Source organism: Mesoplodon bidens (assembly GCF_964165515.1).
Source record: "Mesoplodon bidens genome assembly, chromosome: 18".
NCBI classification, from domain to species: Eukaryota; Metazoa; Chordata; class Mammalia; order Artiodactyla; family Ziphiidae; genus Mesoplodon; species Mesoplodon bidens.
The window spans coordinates 14,263,814-14,285,323 of NC_138175.1; the positions used below are offsets into that span (position 1 = coordinate 14,263,814).

General features: G+C 56.4%; 1 protein-coding gene across 1 annotated transcript in view; it reads right to left on the reverse strand.

The window, feature by feature from the left end:
* Positions 1–21,510, reverse strand: part of VAC14 (VAC14 component of PIKFYVE complex) — a 94,965-nt gene that overhangs the window by 44,903 nt on the left and 28,552 nt on the right. The window contains exons 12-13 of the mRNA XM_081216149.1: positions 21,348–21,413; positions 2,703–2,859 (exon numbers count right to left, since the gene is read on the reverse strand). Of these exons, the coding sequence (XP_081072275.1) occupies positions 2,703–2,859; positions 21,348–21,413 (223 nt within the window). The remainder of the gene's footprint in view (positions 1–2,702; positions 2,860–21,347; positions 21,414–21,510) is intronic.

The following is a 21,510-nucleotide window of genomic DNA, read 5'->3' on the forward strand; positions in this document are numbered from 1 at the left end:
CAGACATGTTCATGCTAGGCCAGGCGAGAGCAAAATCCCTTGTGGACAACTCTGCCTGTGGCCCTGGGGACCACTCCTGTGGCGCTTTTAGGCCAGCACAGCAACTATCCAGGCGTGTAATGGGCTGGCTTCCCCACCGCTCCTGCTGCGTTCAATCTGCACCCTCCGAGTTTACAGACCCGACAGGAAGGCAGGGCCACTTCGCTCCCTACACACACCACTGGTTTCGTCTTTGCTCGGCTCCCAGCCTCCCTGGCTTTCCAAAGGGCCTTTACAGGGACGGGAGGGCAGGGTGGCGGTAAGGTGGCAAATGACCTTAAAGGAAACAGCTCTGCACTCTGCAAGTTCTCAGAGCTGTGCCCCGGAGAGCAGAGGAAGGCAGTGTCCAAACAGGAAGAGGGGCTGGCCTCGCAGCCTCTGTGCACAGCCAGACGGAAGCAGACAGAACAACCCCCTCGCACGCCTGAGAAGCGATGGGAGAAAGAGCAGCTGCAGGGGACTGAGTGTGCACTTCCTGTGTGCTTTCTGACTCACACAGGCACCCCTACCATCCTAACAGATCTGGGGCCTTTAGGGCCTGGCGTGTGCCCTCCCCAAGGTGGCTGAGGCGGGAGAGGGAACAGGGTACAGCTCTGGCTTCCCATGCTCTTCTATTACCGCCTTGAGCTTGACCTTTTAAAACCATGGACCCGTCGGACAGATCTGGGGTCAGCTGTGGACAGCACGCACGTGTGGTTCCCACACTCCCTGCAGGGCACACATAGGTCTCGGGCTAAGAGCTTGGGGCCCATGGTGCTGTGTATCCTGGAAGTAGGGAAGCAGTGCTAGCTTCAGGCACTTCCTTGGTGCTCTTTCCAGGATGGAATTTCTTCCCATCTTGCATACTCGGCCGTTTTCTATGAATTCGGGGTGAGGCCCTGGCTGATGTGAGCTGGTCTGACAGCCTTGTGAGCTGGGGCAAGTCTTCACCACCTTGGCCTCCCTAGCGGCCCACCTGTCTTGACAAGGCCAGGAGCTGGGGTTCAACCTCTTTGCCCTCCAAGTCCCTTTCAGCCCCTGCTCCCAAGCAGTGGAGGGCTTGCTGCCGGAACTCCCTGGACCAGGCCCTCTCCAACACAGACCTGAGCTGTTCATGGCTGTTTTCTGGCCCATCCCTCCACTAGCCAGGAAGCGTTTCACAGTCATCGGCTTCTCTGTGCCCGGGAGGGAGAGAAAAGATAGCTTACAGATGGAGGGACTGATCACAGACAGTCCCGGGAGAACAAGGTGTCCCCTGCCCGAGGCTATGCTGCCTCCGCTTCTCCCCCTGAGGATGCGTGATAACTGCTTCCTGGGCAGGGAGATCTGGGGGCCTGGCCGCACCGGCGGGAACCCCACCCTCCGCTGCTGCTCTTTCCCCTCATCAAGGCTCCCACCCCTGCGGCGAGGCTTGGCCTCACACTCAACCTCTGGCCCTCCTGCCGCCCATCCAGAGACTTCAGGCTGACACCCAAGTGCTGACTTGGGGACACGGGATGGAGAATGGACTCCTGAGCTGTGGGACAAAGGGTAGGAATCTCCTCCCGAGGGGTCTCCTGGTCAGAACGTGGGAGCCTCCCGGCCATGGCCTCTGACTGCCCAGAGGAAACGGCTCACAGGCAAGGAAACCACCGTGTCCTGTGAAACGAGAGAAGGAAGCTGGGCTGCCGCTAGAGCCCCTTACTCCTTCCTTGCTTTGGTCAGAAACAGCTGGAAACTTGGGACCAGCTGCAGGCCCAAGAGTGTACACAGTGGCGATAGCCTGAAGCCTGGGGTCCTATGTGACACCCACTGCAGGGGCTTCAATTCAAGTGTCATCAGGCAGATGTCTTCAATGCATGGGCGTTCTGTGATTTAATGGCAGCCCTGGGGTCACCTCCAATCCCACCGAGCAGGTGTCCTCAGGGCCGAGTACCGGGACGCCTTCTGGGACCAGTGTGGTGGGGCTGCAGGAGGGAAGCTGCCACTGAAAGGCCCCAGATCTATTTGACTCTTGGCTTCTGCATCAAAGGAGGTCTAGGACCTTGTATCTGGATGTCAAGGGCTGCTCAGGGGATAAAGAGACACCCCAGGCAAATGCCCAAGATTCGCCGGGTACTTTCCTTCCAAGTCGCACCCCTGGGCATTTTCCAGGATCGTGTCACTGGAGGGAAGAGGCGTCTGCCTGAGAGGGAGGACCTGGGAGTCACACAGGCCCAGGGAGAAGAGCCACCTGCTGTCTGGAAGGACCCTGAGGGGTGAACTCCAGGAGTGCCATGGCCACCTTCACGTTGAAGGACTGCCCGGGAACATCCTGTCTGAATTATCTGCTCTTCGGCCTGGGCTGCCTGCCATGTTATTTTTAGCTTCTCGATGAGGAAGGAAATGGTGGCCTAGTCTTCCACCTGTGAGACCCAAGACTCCGAAGCCCCTTGATTCCTGACTGGGAGACGCCACCCCACGGAAAGAGACAGTCAGCTGACCCGGATGGTTTTATATTTAGCCAAAGGCCCAAAAGCCCGAGACTTGCAGGGAGATGAGGAAAAAGGGCTGTGAAGGTCTCTTACAGGGGTGGAGGGCTGCTGTAGTGTGAGGCAGGAGGGTGCGGAAAGAGGGACAGCCCAAAGGCCAAGCCGGTCCAGGACAAGACTGAGCACTGCCATTCCCAGGGTCCCCGAGGCTGCAACCCTCTGGGGAGGACTCACCAGGAGTCTTCAGTAGGCCAGCTCTGCCAGGGGTGGGCACCTGGAGCTCTGAGTGGCTGACCCGGAGGTCAAGGCCATCGAGGGGGCCTGGGTCATCCATCTGGCCTGCGGGGGAGGAAGCAATTTCTGCCAATACCTCCAGATCCTTCAGAATAACCTGTGGGAGAAAAGCAGAGGATGAGGGACAAGGACCTCCGTGCTGAGCTGTGGTTGGAGACGGAGAGCTGCCTCCAGGGGCTGGAGAGGGGTCTGCAGAGGGCGACGGGGCTGGTGAGAGCTGCCAAGACTGTGGCTCTAACAGTACTCAGAGGGTTCTGCAAAGGACATGGGCCGAGGAGACACAGACAGGCAGTGGACGGGGGCAAGTGCAGGAGGAAAGCCGGAGTCAAGGCCCGCGGGTCAGCTCTCCTGTGACCACTCCTCTCTGGTCCCCAGGGTGCAGTCTGTGTGGTGTGTGCCCCAGGGCTCCGGGACTGGCCAAGCCTCGGTGTCGACCTGTGCAAGGGTCCAACAGTGCCCTCCAGGCCACACTCCTGGAGGTGCCGGCCATGGCCCAGCCCATCACCAGGCCACAGGGCAGATCCTTCTGCAGACGTGACCCCAAGGCCACCCGCCACATTTGGGGTGTAATTCTGGTCTCCAGGACGGAGAAGTTTCCAACTTCTAGACACAAGGTTCAGTTCTCGGCTACCTCTGCGACATTCATACAAAGATGTGAGAGGCCCCCAGGAGAGATCCCACAATCCAAAAAGCCCTTGTGCCTTTAGAGGCTGTCTCCCCTTGCACAGCACCCATCTCCTCCGGCTCCTCACCTGGCATCAACGGCAAGCAGGGTGGTGCCTCACCAGGGTGGGGGTAGGGCACCCTGTTTGTGTGTGCGTGCGTGCGTGCGTGTGTGTGCAACTTGGTAACTCACCTGTCCCAGCTCCTCCAGCAGAGCCTGTACCACACTGCAGGTAGGGCTGCCCACCCTTTTCTGCTCCCCACTCATCTCTGTGCTCTGAAGAGGGACTGTGCCTGTCCTAGCACAGGTGTACCCGCAAGACTATCTCTAGCACCCAGTGGATGCCCAACAGGCACCATCCAATAGATGGATGACTGTGCCTGAGCCCAGGCCAAGAACTACCACGGCAACCAAGGGCTTCAGTCCTGAATCAGTGGAAGTGATGCAGAGCGCCGGCGGATGGGGTCCCGGTGGGTGGGCTGTGTGTGGCTTGACAGGCCAGCCATGGAACGTGGTGACTATAGTCAAAATAAGGCTACTCCCGGGCTGTTTGTAAGATGAGGAAAATGTTCTGGAGTTAGACAGTGGTGATGGTTGCAGAACCTTGTATATATACCAAAACCTGCTGAATTGGATATTTCATTTATTTTTGGCTGTGTTGTGTCTTTGTTGCTGCGCCTGGGCTTTCTCTAGCTGTGGTAAGCCGGGGCTACTCTTCGTTGCAGCACGCGGCCTTCTCATCGTGTGGCTTCTCTTGCTGCAGAGCACAGGCTCTAGGCGCACGGGCTTTAGTAGTTGTGGCGTGTGGGCTTCAGTAGTTGTGGCACGCAGGCTCAGTAGTTGTGGCTCACGGGCTCTAGAGAGCAGGCTCAGTAGTTGTGGTGCGCGGGCTTAGTTGCTCCGTGGCATGTGGGATCTTCCCGGACCAGGGCTCGAAGCCATGTCCCCTGCATTGGCAGGCAGACTCTTAACCACTGCGCCACCAGGGAAGCCCGAGTTGCATATTTTAAATGGGCAAATTTTATCTAAACAAATAAAAGATAACGCTACTATCCTCTCTCCATAGCTTGAAGGCGATTCTTGTCTCAATGCGAGCAACATGCCAGTATCTCTTCCTACCCTGCCCCACTTGTCACTCCTCCTCCCGGTGTCCTCTCTGTCAGCTCTGGCCCATCCATCTCTCCCAGCAGCATGGCGTGGTTGGCACGCAGTTTCCCCGAGAACCTGTTGCTTTGCTTCCTACCCTGCCGCACCCCGGTCCCATCCACGTTGGACACGGAACTCATGCACACAAATGCCACCTCCCGTCTGTCCAACCTCGTCCTTTCCTTCCTCTCTCTGCTGACTCTCAGCACTGCCTGAGCCCTGCACTGTGCTGGGTGCCGGGGCTGCAGATGAGTCAGACCTGCCCTTGCCATGGCCTGGCGGGCAGACCCACACTAGCCTGCCCTCCTGTGCATTGGTGTATGTGATTTCAGAACATTCTGACTGCTGGGCCTGCAGGGAATGGATCCGTGCTGGCTGAAAGTCGTGGCTGCTAAGAACCTAGACAGATGGCAGGAGCAAGGGTGGCCCCTATGCCCAGGCCAAGAGCCCAGGGCCTGGGTGGGTCTAGGCCCGGAAGCAGAGAGGCCCAGGCCTCTGCTTCATCAAGGGAGGCCCCCAGAAGGCTGCCTACTGCAGCAATGGCAGAAGAGGACACAGAGGGAGGAGGTGGATAGGGGAACAGGCAGCAAAGCAGCAATGGTGCAGCGCCGCACCATGGAGTAGCCCCTCCATCTGGCACATCCATCCAGGGAGCAGCGAGACAACTGTGCCCCAAACAGCTAAACAGAGTTATGGGTTCCTAGTGTTTTACCCAAGGGGGCTGATGACATGTTCACACAAAAACTTCCACAGGAAAGCTCACGGCATCACTGCTCATCATAGCTAGAAAGTGGAGACAGCCCTAAGACTCTGACACCAATTCTGATGTATGTCTTTATCCCACACCACCAGGCAATTTTCTGACACCAGCTGGGTATCCCACAATGCAACCCAATTCTGCCACTGTCTAATCTGGAGACAGCGTCAGATCCCACAGGTTGGGGCCTGAGTCCTACAAGACTGCCCCTGCCCCCCAGAAGGCTCTCTTCTGATGTCAATCCTAAGTCCAGGCTGTCTGTCACCTGTGCTTCTGACTGCCCAGCTATGGATCAAAGGTTCCCAGAACCCCCTCCTCGGGTTTAATTTGTTAGAGCAGCTCACGGAACTCAGAAAACATTTTTCTCATTAGGCCAGTGGTTTATCATAAAATGATACCATTAGGAACAGCTAGATGGAAGAGATGCACAGGGCAAGGTAAGGGGAAAGGGGCACAGAGCTTTCATGCCCCCTCCAGGGGCGACACTCTCCCTGAATATCCAACCTGGAGGCTCTCCAAACCCCGTCCTTGTGGGTTTTTATGGGGGCTTCATTACATAGGCACAACTGATTAAATCGTTGGCATTTGGTGACTGATTCAATCTCAGCCCCTCCCCTCTTCCTGGAAGTGGATGATGAAAGACATCTTTACTGCTCTCATCAGTTAGGAAATTACAACAGTTTTAGAACCTCTGTGCCAGAAACGAGGAAGACCAAATATATATTTCTTACTATATATATATATACAATACCACAAACCCAAACGTACATCAACTGATAAATGGATAAAACAAAACGTGGCATATCCATGCCATGGCCTACTACCATGGCAATGAAAAGCAACGAAGTTCTGATACCTTCTACAACAAGAATGAACCTTGAAAACATGTGCTAAGTGAAAGAAGCCAGTTGCAAGAGGTCACATATAATACATTTATATGAAACATTCGGAAGAGACAAATTTGTAGAGACAGAAAGTAGGCTGTGGTTGCCAGGGGCCAGGGGGAGTGACTGCTAAGGGGCACAGGGGTTTCTTTGTGGGGTGTAGTATACTTTGAAAGTTTGAGATTTATGGTATGTGAATTTCATCTTAAAAAAAAAAAAAAAGAAGTCAAAGTCCCAAATCAGCAGCGTAATTCCTAACCCAGGGGTACTGGTAGGGCAGTCCACTCTTGCTCTGCCTACAGCTCGGGGTGGCGGGGCCTCACTGACTCCCCGTGATCTCACACTTGGCTCGGACTCACAGGGGAGCCAAGGGAGCTGGGGGGCAACCCGTGTTTCTTTACAGCTCGTGGCATCTGCCAGCCCCACTGCACCCCTCGTGCCGACCGTACCTCTGAACCACAGGCTACTCCTCTCAGGTCTCGCTGCACAGGTGGGCAGCAAGTCCTGGTGGCCGAATGCTGTCAGTGAGAAAAACTGCAAGGCAGCTGGGGCCAGGCCAGCGCTCGGCCAGACGCTGACCCCCATGAGGGCTGCAACGACCCACACCAGGTCCAGCAGGTACTTATTTCCCTAACAGAAAAGATGCTTGGGAAGAACCACTCTGCCTGAGAGGTCTGGCCCGTGAGATGTCCCCACCCTGTGAGTGGCCCCAGGGCTGGGCCATAAGAGGCAGCTCTCCTCGCTCCCCACTGGAGGTAATGCCCTCACTTGTCTTCAGTCTCACATACAGGCACCCGCTCAAGGCACCAGGGGGTCCACTTCAAACCCAGCTCTAGTCCACAAACCGGAGACCAATAAGCTACACAGGGCTTTGTGGTCACAATCCTGACTTCCAATCTTTTTTTTTTTTTTTTGTAAATTTATTTATTTATTTATTTATTTTCGGCTGCGTTGAGTCTCCGTTGTGGTGCGCAGGCTTTCTCTAGTTGCGGCAAGTGGGGGTTACTCTTCGTTGCGGTGCGCGGGCTTCTCATTGTGTTGGCTTCGCTTGCTGTGGAGCACGGGCTCTAGACACAAGCTTCAGTAGCTGTGGCTCACGGGCTCGGTAGCTGTGGCTCATGGGCTCTAGAGCGCAGGCTCAGTAGTTGTGGCTCACGGGCTTAGCTGCTCCGCGGCATGTGGGATCTTCCTGGACCAGGGCTCGAACCCGTGTCCCCTGCATGGGCAGGTGGATTCTTAACCACCCCCTGACTTCCAATCTTGACCCTGCTCTTCAGCCACCTGACCCTGGACCAGTGAACAACCCTCCCCACCCCCCACCCCCCCAGCATCTACTGCCGGGGCCTGTGCTGGTTGGAGGAGATGCAAGGCTGCAAGGCTGAACTGGGCCCTGCCTCGGACGAGAGTGACCTTGTGGGGACGGGCAGTCTTGACACACTGATAAGGCAGCGCCTGTGCAACGGGAGCCAGCAGCTTGGCCTGAGGTGGGCTGGGAGGCTTCGGAAGTACCTGAGCCCCAGTTTGCCTGGGAAGCAGGGGTTAGAGGAAGGCACGCAAAGTGTTCTCTTAACAAGCAGCAGCCTTTCATGGACAAAGGGCCAGACCCCGTGGCACATTCCCGGAAACTAGGCTTCGGCCCAGCTCCAGAGTGGGGTGTGGGGCTGGTGCAGAGATCAGGCGGAAGCCACAGGCAGGAGCAGGTCATCAAGAACTAGGACCCAGGCCAAGAGGCAGGTCTGAACTTGGTTTTGCAGGTGATATGGGGGGCTCAGTTTCCTCATATGTGCCAATGGGGACTCGCCCTTGCAAGGCTGTTGTGGAGATTACAGGAGATACTTCACGTACTACTTCTGTGCTGAGATTTTTGGTGCCACAGCCGAGCTTGGTCAGCGGCCCTGGATCAGGGACTGGGCAGGAACAGCGGCGCACACATAGAGGCCTTCAGATTTCATCTCTGCACCAAGAGAGTCTGCGTCGCCCATCTCTGTACACCTCCTCCTGCCCCACTGGAGAGCACAGCCAGCAAAGCTGCATTCTGAATTCTCATTTCTCACTTCGCATTTTGAATCCTCTTATTTTAGAAAGTTTAACACCAAATGGCAAATGAATGCAAATTACACTTCAATTGCACAATTAAAGCTGGAAATGTCGTCTACAGGTTCCTTCAGTAATCCTGGCCACGCCTCAAGATGTCTCTGGTCCCCGGGGGGCTAGAGCCAACAGACAGCCCCACGGTCTGCTGTACACACACACACACGCACACACAGCGTCCTTCCTGTCTGTACAGTGGGAGCCCCCTTTAAGTGGGAGTCAGAGAACACACCATCATCTCCTTCAGCCTCCAGAGCAAGGGGCGTGAAAGGGGCTACCAAAATGGAGGGCAAGGAATGGTTTGAAGAGCAGAGTGGGGAGTTGGTGGGGAGCCGCTCCTGGTTCCGAGGCCCATCAAGTCCAGCCACTGGCTCTTCCCCAAGCCAACCAGCAAAACCACTCAGTCCAGGTGCTGGACTTGAGGCTATGGAACCACAACCCTGACGCAGGCCTAGGCCGGGACTCTGCCTCTGCCTGGGGAGTGAGGAGAGGCTCCAGGGGGCAACGCCAACGGGGGGCCTGGGACAGAGCAACAGACACCACGGAGGAGCCACCCTCCAGCTGGACTGGCTTTGAGTCTCTGTGCCGGCCAGGGTGTTAGTGCTTTACTCCCCTGGAGACCTCACAGCCCTTGGCTTGAGGACAGGAAGCTCGGGGAGAAGGACACGGTGATCTCAGCAGCCTTGATCACGCTCACGGCCTGGACAAAAGGCCGAGAGCTATAAACGCACTGCTCGGCCTCTAGAAACGCAGAGCCAGTCCCCCTTCCAGAGAGCAGGCCGGCTGGGCCCGTGCCTGCGCTGGCCTGTGGTCCTGGCTCTGAGGACGGGAAAGGCTCAAAGCAGCAGGAGGAAGCCATACCAATTAGTATGCACTACACAGCTTTTCGCAGAATGAATATAAAACACTTGTGCTTTCTTTCTGTGTGAGAGAAAGAAGGGGGGAAAGAGAGGGAGGGAAAAAGGTTACAAGAAAGCAATATTCTGCAGGAGCAGGAGTGCCTGCCGTCACCATGGCAACGGGCTGGGGGGGTGGGGAAGGCACATCAGCTGGTCCCTGGTCCCCGAGTGAGCTGGCCATCGATGAAGTGAAAGGGTCGGTGGCAACTGGGTAAGGAAAACATTTGACAAGGCAACTCTGAGGGGAAGGCGGCAGAGGTGAGGCGGAAGGGGTGTCACACCCTCCCTGGCTTGGGGAGCAAAGTAAGGAAGCCACGGGACCCCTGAGAAAGGCCTTCCTTCTAGGAGGTGGCCTGCCAGCAGCAAAGGGCGCAGCTCAGTGTGGGAGGGGAGTCATCGTCTGGATGGGCCACGGCAGGCTGTCACCCCCTGCATTCCAGGAGGCCAAGGACAGTCTCCCGGGTGGTGACTGTTCCCTCCTTCCCTTTTTGGTCCATCCAGGCGCTCTCTGTCCCAACACCTTGTCCACAGACCAGCCCTGGAAAACCGCACGGGGCGGAAGGCTCCCTTCCCCCTCCCCGAGGCGTTCCTGTTGCTCCTACACCACCTTGGGAAAAGCTGGAGACCCAGAGCTTTGCAAGGTCAAGGCTTTCGCTAGGCTTGCAGGCCCGTCCTCTCCTCCTACCAAGACTCCTGAACATGGAGTCCCAGATGAAGCACTCAGCAGATACTGAATAAGTTCTTGCTAACCTGCAGTGCCAGGCAGGCAATGGAAGATGGATGGTTCTGGACAGCTTCTGCCAAGGGGATGGCTGGAAAAGTATCCCATTTCTCTACCCACGTATCTCTAAGAAGCTTTGTCAAAAGTTTGGCTAGGCCACTGGTCAGCTGATTAGGCCCCAGATGTCAACTGGCTCAGCCTTCCAGTCCCATGAGGAGGGAAGGAAATCCCCAGGGTGGGCCCTTTCCAGTCCCAGCCAGGAGGAGGCTGCAAGAGCGTTTCCAAGTGATGCACTCGGGCTGGCAGGAGAGGTGGATTCAGGCTGAAGGTCCCGGAGGCTGAGGTCTGCGGGCCACTGCCATCTGATGCCTCTTTCCAGAGCAGTGGAGCTGCAGGGCCATGCCTGAGAGCTGGATCAGGTCAGGCCACTCCTTATTCTTGGGAAGTGGGCTAAGAGTAAATGAAGAGGCGCCGAGGCCAGGCATCCACAGGAAGCCTTGGGGCCTTCTGCTTCCTTCCACACAGAAGCCTGTCCCCTTCCTTCACAAGGGGTACAGCCCAGCAGGCCAAGGCCTCTTGAGTTCCTGATACCTATAGAATGGCTCCTGCGGCTGGTGGAATCAGCCAGAGAACTGACTCTGGGAACACAGGCCACCGTCCCCAGGAAGGGTTCCCTGGGGGAGCTGAGGGAAGGTCAAAGGATCTCCACAGGCCCCGCAGCAGTCAAACTATGGAGCTCTAGGTGATGGCACCTGGCACTAGCCGGCACTGGGGCTGGAAGCCCCTGCCCTGCACACAGAGCAAACCTAGGCTGGAGAAAGCAGCGACCAGGCTCCAGCCTGGCCCAGTCCAACCCAGCCCAGGAGGGAGCGGTTTTCCCAGAAAAGCTTTCCGCTGCAACGGGGTCAGAGCAGGCCATGCCCAGCACTCTTGGGAGGCTGGTTCCGCAGCCTTGCAGCCCTGCCTTCTGCAACAAGCAAGGAAAGCACTGCCAAAAAGAACACTTAGATTTGTGGGTGGGGAGAAGGACTGCTTAGGCTTAGACCTACTTTCCCACTGAGAAAACTACCCAGATTAAAACCTTGTATGCCTTGGTAAAGCAAAAACAACTTAAAAAAAAAAAAGGATTATATCTTGGTTTGTTGCCTGACTTTGAAGCATGCCCTTAGGAATCAGGATTGCTTTCTTTTCTTTCTTTCTTCTCTTCTGCTTTTAGTGAAGTTTGAAATGTGCCATACATGCCAAAGGCCAGCACCTACTGCTTATTAAGTTCCACAGTGACAGCACAGTGTGGGTTCTGGCAGCCTAAAGCCTTCCAGCCTCCATCCCTTTGAGGGGAGAGGAGGGAAAGGCCAGCCTGGGGTGAGACAACTTGGAGACCAGTCCCCCCCCACCGCCCCTTCTCTCCCACTCCCAGGGTTTCCTGCTGAAGCCAGCCGCTGCTCACTTGCATCCCAGAGGCCCTGACCAGTAGGTGCACCTCCAGGAGGTACATTCTCCCCACGAGGCAGACAGGGAACAGGCAAGGGGCCGGCCACGCTGCGGGTAGCTCGGGAGCGGTGCGCACACCGTTATAGCTCAGTTACCAGGCGATGAGCCGAGGGGCCGCTGTCTCCGGGGCACCAGTCCATGGCAACCAGGAGAGCAGCGTGGGGCTCCCCGGTCTCCTGCCCACTGCCAGGTCTCCACTTAATCTCAGCGTGCTTGCAAGCCACTCAGCTCTGGTCCGAGGAGGCAGAACCAGGCCCCAGCAAGGGAGGGAGGAGGGTGGGGCGGGCCGCTGTGGGGTCAGCTCACCACCTGCCTCAATCCGTGTCTTCACTTGCTCATGAAACATGTCTGGGCACCTCCGATGTGCTGGACACAGCCTCTGTCCTCACAGAGTGTGACAAGGGCTGTGAGAGGGTCTGAGGGCACAGGGTGCTATGATGACACAGACAGGGACCTGGCCGGCCTTGATGAGCAGGAGGAGTGGGTGGCGTACGTGACAAATAAGGCTTCGTGGATTCACAGAGCATCAAGCCGAGATCCTGACCTAGTTACTTCACTTCCCTGAGTCTGTTTCCACTTTAGTAAAGTGGGGACACAGCAGAACGCACCCTCGAGGGGCTGCTGTGGAGATGGACTAAGACCACGCCTGCTGGGTGATGCCCAGCAAAGGCCTGGCGTGCAGTGAGCGTTAGGTACACTTCCTGTCCTCAGCATCTCTAGCAACCAGAACTCCCCGCCCCATCCGTGCGCCTTGCAAACTGCCAACAGGAAGATGTCAGGGAAATTTAGTTGATTCAGCTTTGCCCATCTCTGGAGGAGAAGAAATTGACACCCATCTTGGGAAAAATTTTGACTTCTGAAGATGCCACAAGTGGGGTGGGGGTGGGGGGTAAAAACAGGGCCCCTGGCCTGGCCACCACCTCAACGGCTATGGAGAGAGGGCATCAGGGCTGAGAGCTAGGGGCCTGGCCCCTAGCCTCCCAATAGGATCTTAGGCTGATCTGTTCTCAACCAGAGACAAGCATCAAAATCGTTGCGGGTTGTGGAGAACACCAGCATCCAGGCCACGAGGCTGCACCTCAGAGAACAATTCAGGCGGTCTGGGCTGAGGCCCAAACAGCCGGATTTTAAAAAGCTCCAGAGGGGGGTCCCTGGTGGTCCAGTGGGTAAGACTCTGCGCTCCCAATTGAGGGGGCCTGGGTTCGATCCCTGGTCGGGGAACTAGATCCCACACGCACGCTGCAACTAAGAAGCCCGTGTGCCACAATTAAAGATCCTGCAACGAAGATCCCTCATGCTGAAACTAAGACATGATGCAGCTAAAACAAACAAACAACCTATTAAAGAAAAAAGCTCCAGAGGATTCTGACAGTGGCCCTGGTGTGCGTGGCTCCCTGTGGGACTTCTGTTGGGTTGTTGGACTTTGACCTTTCTAGGTGAGGTGACTGATCACTTCCTGAGTTCAAGGAGAGATGGGCTGGGGCAGGTGGTCTGCTCATCCCTGGAGGCCAGGGCCTGTAGCTCGGCTCTCTGGGAGCCCCCAGCCCTGTCCAGGGTAAGACGGTTCGCAACCAGCTCCCCTGTGCGGACTCCCTCCTGTGCCGCCCTGCCCTACTTCGGGAAAGCAAACCTCCCCTTCATCCGCCCTTCTCAGTCCACCCTCGCCTTCACCAGGAGCCCCCTGCCCAACTCAGGTGCTCCAGTTACGGTGCAGCTCTGGGTCCTCACTTGCCCATCAGTGAGGGAATCCAGACAGAGATAAAGACTGAAAACCCTCCCGGCACACAAACCTGCCTTCCTAGAGCAGGTGATAGCGGCCGATGGCGGGTACCGTGCGTCCCCCCCCTTACCTGAGGGAGGCTGATGCGGGGCAGTGAAAGCACACAGTGCAGAGATATGGAAGGATGAGAGCAGTAGGCCTCCCCACAGGCTCAATTCTGGGACTGAGACCGCGCGCCCCTCTCCCCTGCCCCCTCCACGGCAATCGTCTGCGTCAAGGGCTCACTGCAGAAGACCTCCCAGGACCTCTAGCGCTGACGGCCGGTGCCTCTGCTGGGCCGTGGGGGCCTGGGGCCACCTGTCCCTGTGGCTTGTGACTAGAGGCCTGTGTCTCTGCCTTGCTGGGCACAGCTTTTCTCCCTGCTCATTACTTCCCCTCCTCTCATTTTCTCTCCAAAGCCCCCAACGGAAGCCGCAGGGTCAGCCCCAGGGAGAGCTGAGTGGACCAGCCCCCGGAAGGCTGCAGCAGGAGAGGGTCCACACCTTCCTTGTTGCGGCTGTCTGTGCTGTGGCCCAGCTCATCTCTCCATGTGAGGTGGGCTCTCGGCGAGAGGAACCAAGTTCTTGGCCCCTGACATCTCACCCCTCGGTTCTCTGGGCTGGCATCTGACCTGATCGTGTGATCTGACTATAATGAAATCTTCGGAATTGAAGCGGGGGGCGGGTGGTGGAGGGGTTGTTTTTGTTTGTTTTGGAGAGTGGATGGAATGAAAATTGGAGTGAAATAAAAACTGAGGCAAGGATATGAGAAGGAAAAACAAGCCCCATTCTTACAGAAGACTGTCCACTTTTGAGCAGGCCGCATTAGTATTCCAGGCAGTGGAGTCAGGACCACACAAAGTCAGAGCTGGAAGGGGCTAACACGATCCAGTCCAACCGCAATTTAGGGAGGGAAACGGAGGTGAGGAGACGCCGTGGACTTGCCCGGTCCCACGGGGAGAGTGGGCAGCGTGGAGCAGAGGCCTGTCCTCCTGTTCTTCACCCGGGCTGCTTCCACACTGCCCCTCAGCCGTCCCCGCCACTGGCCCATTCCTTCTGGATGGGGCCCTGGGTGGGTGAGCAGCCCCGGGGCAGCCCGATGGGGCAGGTCAAAGTCAAGTGCGTCCAGACTGAAGAATAAAGCACACCCCATCCCAGCGGCACTCCTGCTGTGCAGCGAGGTCAGACCTCCTGTGGGGTTTTAGATGTTCTGGAATCAGACAGAGCTGACTTCCAATTCTGGCTCCTGGCAGTGTGACCTTGGGCAAGTTATCGTCCTCAAGCCTGAATTTCCTCTTATGTCAAACTGGGGATAATGAAAACCACTCCAAGATCACCGGGCAGATTCCTTAGGGCAACAGGTGCGATGCACTCTGACCAGCGCAACTACCCCATAAACTGGTTTCTGCCTCTCCTTCTCCCAGACACGTGGCCTCCGGCACACAGCAACCACCACGGTTTCCAAAGGATGCCAGCGCTGGGGGCGTCGGACAGGCCATCACTGGCTCTCTAAGCTGCTGTCAATTACAGGGGCCTCTGGATAAGTGGCAGCCCTCATTTCTGGGGGAGACACTGAGGGATGGCCAATTTCCAACAGAAGGCCCTCCTTCCCGAGGGCAGGAGAGCACAGCCCGTCATGGTGGAACGTGAGTCAGAAGAGGAACCCATGGGGACTGGCGCCTCCCCACCACCCGCAGGGCACAGCTCTTGAGTTTGGGGCCTCCCCCAACGCGAAAGGCTCTGTTGCCACCAACTAAATCCCTTTATAGCAGGGAGAAGAATCCCTGGGCCCAACTGGCCGACCCGCCAGACCATAGTGACAAGGGCTCCTGGGGAGAGGAAAAGTTGAGGGAGTGCTTCCGTGGACTGGGTGGGATGAGGGATGGAGAGGGAAAGGGACATGACGGGACACCAGCGCTGCTGCTCCCCAAGGCAGAAGAAGTCAAAGGCAGCCTCGCCCCAAGTCTGCGCCGGGGGACCGGGCTCAGACCGCCAGGCAGGAGCAGCAGCGGCAACAGTCACAGTGCAATCCCAGAGCCACTCTGCTCATCCCTTATACTGGCCTCGGGCCATTTCTCTTTGGGGCGACTCAGCGTAGCCCCGCAGAGCTCTCTCTTTTGAGAGATTTGAGAACCTCTCCGCTCCATTTCTCCTGGGATCTGGACCATGAAAACAAATGAAATCCTCTCCCCGTCCCCCAAAGCCCACCACCCTCAAATACAGTCGTGTCTGTTCCCTGGTAACGCCCCTGCTGGTGAGGGTCCAAGCGCCACGACACAGAGTGGGTTGACGGGCCAAGTCTCGCACCAGAGAGAAGAGCTGACGGCACCCCCTTCCCTCAGGACTCAGCAGAGGGCGGGGCAGCTCTTGCGCTCCCGCCCACAGGTCTGGACACTTCTGAGATGTACCATGGGGTAGAGAAAGGGAAGGCACTGGGCTACTCTGGACTGGGGTACCTCACTGCTCCCATGGGGGACTTTAAGTACCTTTGTTAGATGCCCCCAGATCATTTCTTAGACCCGTCTAACTATCCCCCCACTATTCCGGCCTCCTAGTCATGGCTGTATGTCCCACTGGGTGTGACAGCCAGACCACACTCTCCATGCAGTTAATGGATTCCGGAGCCAGAAACTCTACCACTACTGTGAGTAATGCCCTCACTAACCTACCTTCCAAATTTTCTAGAATATGAACACATAAGCCATAAACTCCCATCCACAATTTCTCTTCATAGTTACTTTGCAACTAGGGGAGGAGAAAGAGGGGGGGGACTTCTCCTGGATGGAGAATGTCTGCTCTAAGGTGTTAGGGACACCCCAGCTCCGAGATGTTGAGAAGCCTCTGGGAGGCTGCCTCTGGTGGCCCCAGTAGGTGTGCCCCTCTGGATCTCAATGGAATCAGCAAGAAGCTGTGGCAGTGAGAGGCCCCAGGGCAGGTCCTCTGCTGCGGCTGCCATTTCTCCTCCTTTCCTTGGACCCGGGGCAGCCAGCTGGGAGCCCCTCCACCGGCGACACTGCAACACAGCCCACTGACGAGGGGCTCCCCGCTCTGGGCAGCGCTATCTCAGGGCTGCTGGGGGACTGATAGAGGGGGAGAAAGCACAGGATGGGGTACCGGTCCTGCTGCTCACTGTCTTCCTCTTGGTTTTTCTGTGACCTGGAAATGGACAATGAACCCCCAACAGCCCCACCTACTCTGGCCATCTGCAAAGGGCCTGTGTGGTCCTAGAGACAGGCAGGGAAACAGGACAGAGACCTGCTTCCATTCCGGCTTCTGCTGATGAAACTGAGGCAGGAGGGACGTGGGGCAAACATGGAGCCCATCTTCCTGATTTCAGTGTGTCTCTGCCATTTTCACAGAAATTATAACCAGCGTCGGAGGAGCGAACGTTTACCACGTGTTTACATGTGCTGCGTCCTGTGCTGAACATGTGACATTCTCCATCTCATTTAATCCTCACAACAACCTGGGTGGGTGGTTCCACCATTACTTTCGGTTTTCAGATAAGAAAAGTGGGCTCAGAGAGGCTATGTAATTTGCTCAAGGGCAACCAGCTTTTTTTTTTTTTGGACCCGCCATGCAGCATGGGGGATCTTAGTTCCCGACTAGGGATAGAACCTGTGCCCTCTACAGTGGAAGCGCGGAGTCCTAACCACCTGGACTGCCAGGGAATCTCCCAATCAACTATTAAGTGGCAGAGCCAGGACCAGACGCCTGGACAGCCTGGCCACCGGGCTGCACTGTCACTCGGGAAAAAATAGTACCGGAAAGGAATGCCCCTCAAAGTCACAACAAAATTTTAAATACTAAAAGTAAACTTCGTAATGAATAAGACCTACAAAAAAGACCTCGAAGCTTTACAAGATGACTCAAATGGGGACAAGCCCTGCTCCTGGGCAGAAGAGTTCAACAGAGCGAAATGCCAATTTCCCCCTGAAGAACTTGGGGTGATGCACAGGTTGTTAGGAAGGGCCCGGATCAGATCAGGAGCTTTACTGTGTCCCTTTAAACAGTGGTCTATGAGGCATGTGCAGACATCACTGGCCCTTTGTGCAGGCTGGAGCGGTTAGGCTCTTGCCCATGGTCCATGGTGAGGAGGGGTTAGAGCTCCTGTGATTCAAGCTCAGGTCTGGTGGCTGGCTGGCTGGGACGCTACGTTCCCTTGGAGGGGCACCAGACATCCTTCCAGGTCTCTTCTGAGACTGAGACTTTTTATTTTTAATTCTACATATTTCTTTCTTTAAAATAGATCTTATTTTTTTGAGAAGTTTTAGGTTCACAGCAATAATTGAGCAGAAGGTACAGAGATTTCCCACATACCTCCTGCCTCTGCATGCGCACAGCCTCCCCCTTATCAGCCTTTCTCACCACGGCAGAGCATCTGTTACAATCGATGAACCTACGCTGACACATCGTTATCCCCCGAAGCCCATAGCTGACAGGAGGGTCCACTCATGGTGTTGTACATTCTGTGGGTTTGGACACATGTATAATGACACGTACCCACCGTTACCCCCGAGGATTTTTTTTTTTTTTTTTTTTGGCTGTGCTGCATGGCATCTTAGTTCCCTGACCAGGGATCAAACCCACAGCCCCTGCAGTGGAAGCGAGGAGTCTTAGCCACTGGACTGCCAGGGAAGTCCTCCCCCCACCCGCTGAGGATTTTAAATTCAGGTTAGGAGGCAACTTGTGCTTGAGAGTAAGATGAGGATGAGGAATCACCGAGCCGCCCCCTCCCCCCACCCCCCTGCCACTGAGCCAGCCGCACCATCAGGAACATGGAGAAGACCTGTCCTCTGGGGGCTCACGGGCACAGCCCGCCCCGGCAGCTGCAGGCTCGGGAGGCAGCCGACAACTGGCATCTTCCGGCCAGGGGAAGAAGCAGCCCCACCTCCCACCAGGGTCCAGCAGGAAGCTCTGTGCACGTGCCATGCATTCTGCGCTGTTGAATCGGGGTTGCATTTTCACTTAAAAACAAGTCATTGGATCTCCAGCTAAGGGGAGGATTTCTACTCCAGTGCCAAGAATATTAATTTGACACCTGCAAATTCTTTCTGACAAAAGGGATTTTCAGATAAAGTCTGCAAGGAGCAGGCGGTACTGAGGAAACAGCCGCTTATCCTGAACAAGGTAAAGCAGAGACAACCTGAGGATGCCAGACGGGTGTGGACTACCAGGCTGTCACGGGAGCGGGGGGCGAAGGGGAGGCAGACAGAGAAACAATGGCACCCAAGACACCCCAGTGAGGCCACATGCCAAGGGGACAGTGGAACATGGTGGGGGGGTGCAGAGCTAGGTCTCTGAGGCTCTGCCCCTCCCTGTGCCCAGCTCTTGCATCATTAACACCTGGGTACACTCTTGTCCCCCGGGGGCCAGTGGCTCTCACCAAGGGTGATGGGCACGTGGGTGTATCACAATCATCCTGGGAGAGAAAAACATTTGCAACATACATGATAAATGGAATGTCCCCGATATACAAAGAGCTCCTGTAAATCAATAAGAAAAGTGGACAAAGGGTCAGGGGGCTGAGGGAGAACTTTTTCAGAATACACACACACCCCTCTCCACACCAGACTGAGAGAACTCTTCTCAAGAACTTGCGGAACAAGAGAAGAAGGCATATGGGGATGACGAAACGACTAAACACGAGCTGGGGTTCTGATGTGGGCGGTCAGGGCCACAGGTGGTGAAACCCAGGCATGGTGGTTAAGCGACTAAGAGGACGGGCTTTGGAGTCAAACAGATCGATCCGGTTCTGAGTTTGGCTCCGCCACTCCCTGGCTGTGTGCAGCTTAACCTCACCTCCCTCGGCCGTGTTTTCTGAACTGCAAAATGGAAATGGTAACAGTATTTCCCCCACAGAACTGTTGAACTTTCTCTAGATACAACAGCTAAGGGGTCTAAGCACAGTTCCTGGCACTGTAACGACCTCACACAAGTCAGTTGTTACAAATGGGCTAAGCTGTGCCTTGAGGCCCCAGGCTGGATGTACGGCCCTGCGCAAGGTGGGCCACAGTTACATTCCATCAGCGAGGGGGCTCTGTGAAGCCCTCCCTAGGAAGGCGCCTCTCTCCACCAAACTGACTGTGGTCCAACTTGACTAGATGGCCTTTCAGGGTCTTGCACCCCAGGGAGCTCCAATCTGAGATCAGGGCTGTGCCTGGAAGTATTGGGAAATTCTCACAGACAGCAATTCCTAGATACCCTGGAAAGGAAGCTCACTCCAGGAGAAGAGGGACTTTGTCTTGTTCATGGCTGTATTTCCACTGCCAAGTACACTGTACCCTCTCAAGGTCACCAGATTCGGCGGGGGCCATTTGGGGACGTGATTCTGGTGAAGAACAAGGATGCGGCAAAATCACAACTCGCCACTGATACTGAGGTCCCTAAATCCCTTCCCCGGAGAGATGGGAAAGCAGGGACGTTCACGGCTGTTAGAGGAGCACCCTCCCGCCTCACCCCCTCTGGTCACTGTCCCCAGGAGCAGCTGCAATCCCCTCCCCACCGGAGGCCCACAAGATGGGCCCCAAAGCCCCACAACACCTGGCACTTCAGCAAATCGAGCTCCCACAGCCACAACCTGAACAGAGCTGTTTCATGGACTGCGTCTCCTCTGGCTCCCTTCAAATGCACATGCACGCAAAGACCAATCGCGAGCAAAGAAGGCTGGATGGGCTTAAACAACTCCATTTAAAGGACTGAAGACTCAGCTGCTTCCACTGCAGTCCTCAGGAAGGACCCAATCAGCAAAGCTATTCTCTCCCTTTTTGTATTGAAATGAGGGCCGTGACTGTGCAGTGAGTCAGTCCTAACTCAGGCAGAACTGGGCCACGTCCACCTGGGCCTCACACTGAAGCGGTGGTGGGGAAAAGGGGGGGGTGGCGTGTGTGTGCACATGCGTGTGTGTGGTGGACAGGCAGGAGGGGACACGGGCAGCCTCCCAGACCACCTGCTTTGGGTTTTCTGGAAGTGCAGAGTCCCTGAGAGGACCTAGAGGTGGACATCTGCCTGTCTGCATCTCTCTTCAGCTCAGGTTCAGGGAAGCAAAGTCAGGCTTCAGGACAGCTGCCCTGGGCTCCACACAAGCCTGGTACCAGCCTGGGAAGGAACGAGGTGCCTCCTGCTACGGGAAGTCATGAGCCACGTCCCTCTCCCTCTCTCTCCCGCCGCTCCAGCCCGTCTGCTCTTCATTCCCGGTGGGCAGCTGGGAGGTCCGCAGGTATGCGCGAGCCTGATGCCTCACGGAGCCCACAGCTGCCCGGAGCCCCGAGGAGGGAAGAAGAGGGGAGGAGAGGGGCGGGTCAAGGCGCGGGCCGCCAGCGGCCAACACACAGCCTGGAGCTGGTACTGGCGGAGGGAAGGGATGCTACCCCGGGAAATGGCAACACCCAACTACAAAGCCTGCCCCTTGGCTGGGAAGCAGCGGAGTCCTGGTGAGGAAGTCCACGGAACAGAACGCTGCCGGGAATGGCATGGGGAGAGGCGTGCAGCTGGAGGAGCCCCTCCCTCACATGGCTGGATGCCAGGTCCTGATCCCCCTGCCCGACTTGGGGTTACTCCTGCTGCCTGGGACGGGGCCAGCCTCTCCCTTCAACTTTCGGTGACCCCAACAAACGCAAAGCTTCAGGGTCCGATTTCAAACTAGAGGTCAAAATGGAGTCCAGCTGAAACGAATCACAACTAACGCTCCCTGGGTGCTTAGCGGGTGCCCAGCACAGCACCTGGCATTTTTCGTGGGTCATTTCGTTCTCACAACCCCGTGTGCTGTTACTACCCCGCCAGACAGAGAAGGAAACTGAGGTGCGGAGCCGGGCAGTGACTTGCCCAAGTTTGGGCAGCTAGGCGGGCTGGACCTTGCCCTTGGGCTCCCCATCACCACTCTCCATGGCCTTCCAGGGACACGGAGCTCCCCGCCGGAGCGGTTTCCTTGCCAGTGCCCTGACCCAGCACGCTCTTCAGAAGGGCCCACAAAGCAAGCATCCTTATTCCCAAAGCTAAGGGCAGTAAACAGCTTTTCCCTTAATGGATGCACCTCACCAGGTAGGAGGAATAGTGTGATTTTAGGGGTGTTGATTTATGAGAACAACAACAACAAAATGAGCACCCCTCAGCTACACATCCCATCAAAAGGAGAGACTGGCAGCCGGGGCACAGAAGGGGCACTGGTGACCTACCTCGTCGGATTCATCTGATAACGTCTGGAGTAGGGTAGGGAAGAGGCTGTCTGTGTGCCGGAACATCTGGAGAGCAGAGAAGCAGGGACCCACGTGAGCTCCCCCACTGCAGGGAACACCTCCCAACCCCCCCTCAAGACACCGAGGGCTCCTCAGGCATCTG